The following is a 7414-nucleotide window of genomic DNA, read 5'->3' as shown; positions in this document are numbered from 1 at the left end:
GTAGGGAGGCTGGTTATAAGTGGTATTTATAGGGGGAAGGATTAGGGTTTCAATGGGTTGGGCTTTGGAAGTGTTTAGAAGGGGTTACACCTTGAAACTAGCCCACAAAACCCAACTATATGGGGCTGAATTTTGCTGAATTTGGGCTGCCATGTTTCTTTATTTTTTTTTATTTTTTTAAAACATTATAATGAGTAATTTTGTTAGTTAAGTTGTGTAATAATATGCAACAATGTTTCCCCTAACTTGTAATAAGGTGAAATATGAAATAAAACATGATTTAACTAGGTAAAAAGTGTAATGTACAAGTATGTAACATGTTTGTAAGTGACAAGTATATGTCACATATTTACAAGTTCAACATATGTTTGTAAGTATCACAAAGAAGTATCAAATGATCTCATGATTAATCGTATTATGGTGTATGTATAGTATGTAACAAGGAAATGCAAGTTTTCATTCATGATCAAAATCTCGAGTTTACAACGAGTACTAGAAGGAACGAGTACAATGATACAAAGCTTCCAAAATTAGCAACACGAGTAAGACAAGCTATAAATAGAAAGTACAAAACACAGGGCGTTACAGTCGCGTTACAATTCGAGAGTGGTGTAGCAACAATAATCCTACAGGATGATAAAAGGTTGGTGAGAGTAACTCGAAGTGGATTGACAGTGATGTTGAATACTCCCTGCGCATTTGTTACGGCTGAGGCTATCACATTTCCGCCACAAGATAATTCGACTAGAGCATCTGTCAACATGGAAATATAGAGAAATCACAAATATGCATTTGGATTTTTAATTGTCTTAAGTAAACAAAGATAATAACTTGTATGTTTTAAAGTTGCTCTAAGGTTTTTTGCATGTCACTTGGTACACCACCCCTTGTCTCATCCACCACGATTCCCATGAATTAAACCATGGCAACCATGAGCCTACTTTCCATATTTAATATTTTCTTTCCTTTTCACAAAAATAAATTAAAGTAAGATAATAGTGGTTTGAGTCATGACCACACCATTAGGGTAGTACTGGTTTTGGATGATGGATTAAAAGTAGGTGACATGGCGCTGATGTGGAGGGTTATGGTGATCATGAGGGTCATGACCACACCCTATAGCCTAAAGGGTTATTTAACTCAAAAAGGTAATTAAGTTGTTTCTTTTGTTTATCAGAGCTATCTTTATGAGCAACTACTAAAAAGATCAATATCATTAATATTATAATATAATATACATGTGGGGTTAACTTATTGTAGGCCTTAAAATACAAAATACCCTTAACGCAAGAAGTGAAGGAGTGATTTTTTTTTTTTTTGAAAATTTCCCCGTCTCATTAAGCACGTATTTTAGTCCTAGAATAAAAAAAATCATAATTTTACAATAGTGGAGTAATTATGTAATTTTGTAGAGCAATTATAATTACCCTACAATAATTAATCTACTACTGTAAAATCATAATTTTTTACATTTTACAATTACACATGTATCATTCTTAAGTAGTAGGAAAAAAAAAATCCTTCATTCACTTCTTAGTTAAATAGACTTCTTACGAAAGGATATTTTGTATACCAAGACTCATTTTGTATTTGATCTTTACATGTATTACTTTAAATCATGATACTTGAAATTCTCATTGGTTTTAAAGGATGGGGAGAGTATGAACAATGAAGTTGGAAATGGTGGTCTTACTTGCGAAGGGAGGGGCATTAGCACTGCCATTCACAGAACAAGTTACAATGCCGCTGATGTTAACCGCAGCAGTAATAGTTCCGAGGCCTTGAGCTTCGTCAGCTTGTGCTGCTATTAAAACAAGGACCAAAATGGAGACTAAGATGGTAAATTTCATTGCCATTGATATAAAAGAGCTCTTGTACGTGCTTACAATTAAGGGATATGATTGGTATGATGCTAGCTAATATTGAAAGTTGCCTATTTATAAGGATGTTAAGGTATAAGGTAGACTCAAGTTGTTTGAAAACGTGATCATAAGTAATTAACTGTTATTAATCAAATGAGGACTTTTGTGAACCAATCTCTCAAGTTCGCATGGTGTCAGCCTAGTGGTATTTTGGGGGTGAGATAAGAGTTTGGACCAATAGGTCCTGGGTTCGATTCTCACAACGGGGGTTTTCCCATATTTATTGGGTTTCCTCCAGAATTGGTGTATAGGCATTATGCTTAGTGGAGATGGATATGATCGGGTGATTTCGCTGGTGGCACGATGATACTCCAGTGGTCCGTCAGTGATCCAAATTTTCCGTTAAAAAAAAAGTTCGGATGGTGTCATTCAACTTGTAGTATAAATCAACGCGCATGCTATATACATATTGTGGGTTTTCCTTGATTAATAACTTACACTTAAATGCATGGCAATATTTGTTGTGTTTTTCCAAAACCCATTAACCTTTTTATTACCTTTTCATCATTTCCTTATATGTTTCCATCTTTCTAGAATGTCAAGGACCGTTGGTCCCCCATATTTTTCTTTTCTTTGTTTATTTTGTTTCCTTTCTCATCCAGTGTATGTGTATCCCTCTTTTTAGAGAGGTGGGTTTCCTCATTGTAAGATAAAAAAATACAATCAATATCAAAAACCTTTTCTTTCAATATTTCAATTGTTTACGGAATGTGCGTTTTAATGAAGTTTAATTTTTTAAAAAAGATAAGGTAATACGTTTTTCTATTTCAAGTACTTAACTGTATTACATTATATTGTTTATTTTGTTGGGAAAAAGAAGGAAAAAAAAAAAAAACAGAAAGCTCTTTTTACAACGAAGCTTTAAACTATAGTGACACTTGAAACCGAATATGAATTATATATTTGATTGTTGGTTTTTTTAAAAAAAAAAACTTGATATGAAATTTTGTTTATTAATATCTTTACTTGAATATGAGTATTTTCTGACTTTCCGACCTGACGTGACAAGACCCGAAACTTCTAACGTCCGGTTATAATAAACTTCCGAGTTAAGGTTATTTTAGTTTTTGTATTTTCAGTTTTACGAGGGTTTTTAATCGATACGGCCTAGTTGTTCTTTTTTACGAGGATGTTTTACATTTTGGTATAAATTTTGTGGTTCAACGTTTTTACGGCTACTTTTTTTTTTCTGGTTTAATAGTCCCGCCGTAACGTGCGGGTCTTAAGTACTTGTGTGCGTGTATTTTGTATTTTATATTTTTAATACAAACATTCATTTATATTTGTTAATTTGTGTTTGTTTGTGTTTTTTCATTTATGTTCATTTGTGTTCATGAACTATTTGTTTAGAACGTTAACGACCAAACATAAAGGAACACGAACATATTCATTTTCTTAACGAACAGGAATGGCATATCATATAGAGGTATATTAGGTCACTAAACACATCATTACAAGCATTAGGAATTGGAGAGTACTATATAGAGATCAATATCTTTTTTATTGATACAGTATAGAAAGTTGATATTATTATATAGAGATCAACTTCTAACTTTATTCAAACATTGCAGATTAGTAATTTGGAATCAAACAACAATTCGAAATCGTATTGGGACTAAATTCACATTGTTGAGTATCCCACGAATGAAGGTCCCCGCGACTTGTAGCGCTGATTGAAGAGTTCCAGCTGTAGGTAGGGTCGCGTTACAATTCGAGAGTGGTGTAGCAACAATAACCCTACAGGATGATAAAAGGTTGTTGAGAGTAACTCGAAGTGGATTGACAGTGATGTTGAATACTCCCTGCGCATTTGTTACGGCTGAGGCTATCACATTTCCGCCACAAGATAATTCGACTAGAGCATCTGTCAACATGGAAATATAGAGAAATCACAAATATGCATTTGGATTTTTAATTGTCTTAAGTAAACAAAGATAATAACTTGTATGTTTTAAAGTTGCTCTAAGGTTTTTTGCATGTCACTTGGTACACCACCCCTTGTCTCATCCACCATGATTCCCATGGATTAAACCATGGCAACCATGAGCCTACTTTCCATATTTAATATTTTCTTTCCTTTTCACAAAAATAAATTAAAGTAAGATAATAGTGGTTTGAGTCATGACCACACCATTAGGGTAGTGGTTTTGGATGATGGATTAAAAGTAGGTGACATGGCGCTGATGTGGAGGGTCATGTTGATCATGAGGGTCATGACCACACCCTATAGCCTAAGGGGGTTATTTAACTCAAAAAGGTAATCAAGTTGTTTCTTTTGTTTATCAGAGCTATTTTTATGAGCAACTACTAAAAAGATCAATATCATTAATATTATAATATAATATACATGTGGGGTTAACTTATTGTAGGCCTTAAAATACAAAATACCCTTAACGCAAAAAGTGAAGGAGTGAATTTTTTTTTTTTTTTGAAAATTTTCCCCATCTCATTAAGCACGTATTTTAGTCCTAGAATTAAAAAAAAATCATAATTTTACAATAGTAGAGTAATTATGTAATTTTGTAGAGCAATTATAATTACACTACAATAATTAATCTACTACTGTAAAATCATAATTTTTTACATTTTACAATTACACATGTATCATTCTTAAGTAGTAGGAAAAAAAAAATCCTTCATTCACTTCTTAGTTAAATAGACTTCTTACGAAAGGATATTTTGTATACCACGACTCATTTTGTATTTGATCTTTACATGTATTAATTTAAATCATGATACTTTGAAATTCTCATTGATTTTCCGTTACACAGCTAGGCTAGGTTTTATAGGATGGGGAGAGTATGAACAATGAAGTTGGAAATGGTGGTCTTACTTGCGAAGGGAGGGGCATTAGCACTGCCATTCACAGAACAAGTTACAATGCCGCTGATGTTAACCGCAACAGTAATAGGTCGGAGGCCTTGAGCTTCGTCGGCTTGTGCTGCTATTAAAACAAGGACCAAAATGGAGACTAAGATGGTAAATTTCATTGCCATTGATATAAAAGAGCTCTTGTACGTGCTTACAATTAAGGGATATGATTGGTATGATGCTAACATTGAAAGTTGCCTATTTATAAGGATGTTAAGGTATAAGGTAGACTCAAGTTGTTTGAAAACGTGATCATAAGTAATTAACTGTTATTAATCAAATGAGGACTTTTGTGAACCAATCTCTCAAGTTCGCATGGTGTCAGCCTAGTGGTATTTTGGGGGTGAGATAAGACTTTGGACCAATAGGTCCTGGGTTCGATTCTTACAAGGGGTTTTTCCCATATTTATTGGGTTTCCTCCTGAATTGGTGTATAGGCATAATGCCTAGTGGAGATGGATATGATCGAGTGATTTCGCTGGTGGCACGATGATACTCCAGTGGTCCGTCAGTGATCCAAATTTGCCGTTAAAAAAAAAAGTTCGCATTGTGTCATTCAACTTGTAGTATAAATCAACGCGCATGCTATATACATATTGTGGGTTTTCCTTGATTAATAACTTACACTTAAATGCATGGCAATATTTGTTGTGTTTTTCCAAAAACCATTAACCTTTTTATTACCTTTTCATCATTTCCTTATATGTTTCCATCTTTCTAGAATGTCAAGAATCGTTGGTCCCCTATATTTTTCTTTTCTTTGTTTATTTTGTTTCCTCTCTCATCCAGTGTATCCCTCTTTTTAGAGAGGTTGGTTTCCTCATTGTAAGATAAAAAAATACAATCAATATCAAAAACCTTTTCTTTCAATATTTCAATTGTTTACAGAATGTGCGTTTTAATGAAGTTTAATTTTTAAAAAAAGACAAGGTAATACGTTTTTCTATTTCAAGTACTTAACTGTATTACATTATATTGTTTATTTTGTTGGGAAAAAGAAGGAAAAAAAATAGAAAGCTCTTTTTACAACGAAGCTTTGAACTATAGTGACACTTGAAACCGAATATGAATTATGTATTTGATTGTTGTTGGATAATGTGACTTGTCACGTGTCTTGACTCGGTAAGTGGTTGACCGAGTAATTGGGAACAGAAAAGTGGTACTGAAACATGTGTTGGCCATCCGAAACATCTCCACCATATACATTAGAGTAAACATTTGCAGCGGAAGGTGTAACATGATTTGCAGTCATGATGGAAATGAAATTGCAGGACAAAAAACAATGCAGAATGAATAAAGATGGAACGAAATAAGAGAGGGACACTTTCGATAAACAAGAAAATGTCTTGGTAACCGGAAATATTTCCCGGCAATAACTATTTAATCATACATATTTGGCGGTTAACTTTTGGCGGGTAACTGCCATGGCAGTTTGATATGAGAGCTTGACCGGCTTATCTTCCTAAACCGCTTATCATCTAATCTTGTAAGTTAGTGTCCTAATTATATGTCACAGAATAATTACATGTCCGAATACTAATAACAATACAAATATTAAAAACCTAACTAAGTTTAATATTTCTAACATAACCCCTTAAACTTGGTTATGTTTCAGAGCTTGATTCATGACGCTACGGTTAGCTTCCTCAACGGCTCATCTTGCATAATTAAAGTTGAATTTCTTCCGTCGTTTTACTTGATTCCAGTCATCATCTTCAATTCCTGCAAAGAATGCCGCCTGTTCTGACTCTGCACCTTTATAATTTTCACTTGCAGCAACACCCCGACCCATATCATCACTCTTTGTCTTCCTGTGACGTCGTTGAGAGGATTCAGCACCTTCATTCACCACTTCCTTCACGTGCACGTTCTCCTGTACAGTTTTGTATTTATAATAATACTCTAAAACATCCAGATACATTGCATATACAATCCTCATGTAGTCACCATCTTTATATTCGAATCCCTGATCTTTTGCAATGATTGGCCACATGTTCTCGGTAGTGACTTCTCGGTATCCGCCTTCCTTTTCCACCAACATATATAGACTTAAATAAAATTAGCAAAAGAAACACTTTCTACAACTTATTTTAATTTGTAGGACCGACTAAAATTAACTTCAAGCAGATGTAATTCGTGTAGTGCCTAAATCTTAGATAAAACCTCATAATAGCCTGCCTTCAGCAACTTCTAAAAACTTTTTAACTATGATCAACTAATGGTAAATAAAAGGTTGTACGAAGGAAAAAGAATAATCCAAACTGCAAATTCAAGGATAAAATTATTAATATAATATCAAATGTTGGGGGCGTTGACTTTTACACGATGTTCAGTGGTTGTCTCTTAGTTTTTTTAACTTCGATATATTATTTCCCTAACATTCTTTTATTCAAGTTAAGAGTACTTAAACTAAGGTAGGGTGTGTCAAATGTTGGGAGTCGACTTTTACACCATGTTCAGTGGTTGCCTCTTATTTTTTTAAGTTCGGTGTATTCTTTCGCCTAACTTATTTTTTCTAATCATGAGAAAATCTCAGGTTTAAAAAGTTGAGGATTCAATGGACGGTTTGAATGACACGCAGGCATAAGTTTGGTTATAAAATCTCCTAAAATGTTATTATA

The 7414-nt window shown here is 33.8% G+C and overlaps 2 protein-coding genes across 2 annotated transcripts; both read right to left on the bottom strand.

Moving 5' to 3' along the window:
- Positions 1-434: 434 nt before the first annotated feature.
- Positions 435-1909, bottom strand: LOC110930668 (phylloplanin-like). The gene is made up of 2 exons (XM_022174015.2): positions 1694-1909; positions 435-753 (listed from the first exon to the last, which is right to left on the bottom strand). The coding sequence occupies exons 1-2, from the start codon at positions 1854-1856 to the stop codon at positions 467-469; spliced, it is 450 nt and encodes a 149-aa protein (XP_022029707.2). The 5' UTR covers positions 1857-1909; the 3' UTR covers positions 435-466.
- Positions 1910-3377: 1468 nt separating this feature from the next.
- Positions 3378-4972, bottom strand: LOC110930664 (phylloplanin). Its single transcript, XM_022174012.2, has 2 exons — positions 4756-4972; positions 3378-3786 (listed from the first exon to the last, which is right to left on the bottom strand). The coding sequence occupies exons 1-2, from the start codon at positions 4916-4918 to the stop codon at positions 3509-3511; spliced, it is 441 nt and encodes a 146-aa protein (XP_022029704.1). The 5' UTR covers positions 4919-4972; the 3' UTR covers positions 3378-3508.
- Positions 4973-7414: the final 2442 nt, after the last annotated feature.

Source organism: Helianthus annuus, chromosome 3 (genome assembly GCF_002127325.2).
Source record: "Helianthus annuus cultivar XRQ/B chromosome 3, HanXRQr2.0-SUNRISE, whole genome shotgun sequence".
Classification (NCBI taxonomy): domain Eukaryota; kingdom Viridiplantae; phylum Streptophyta; class Magnoliopsida; order Asterales; family Asteraceae; genus Helianthus; species Helianthus annuus.
The sequence above is the reverse complement of the archived record's forward strand: the minus strand, read 5'-3'. Positions and strand labels throughout refer to the sequence as shown.

Coding starts and splice junctions, on each gene's coding strand:
- LOC110930668 (XM_022174015.2), bottom strand. CDS start 1,856: ATGGCAATGAAATTTACCATCTTAGTCTCCATTTTGGTCCTTGTTTTA. Junction 754..1,693: donor TAATGCCCCTCCCTTCGCAA/GTAAGACCACCA, acceptor CCATGTTGACAG/ATGCTCTAGTCGAATTATCT.
- LOC110930664 (XM_022174012.2), bottom strand. CDS start 4,918: ATGGCAATGAAATTTACCATCTTAGTCTCCATTTTGGTCCTTGTTTTA. Junction 3,787..4,755: donor TAATGCCCCTCCCTTCGCAA/GTAAGACCACCA, acceptor CCATGTTGACAG/ATGCTCTAGTCGAATTATCT.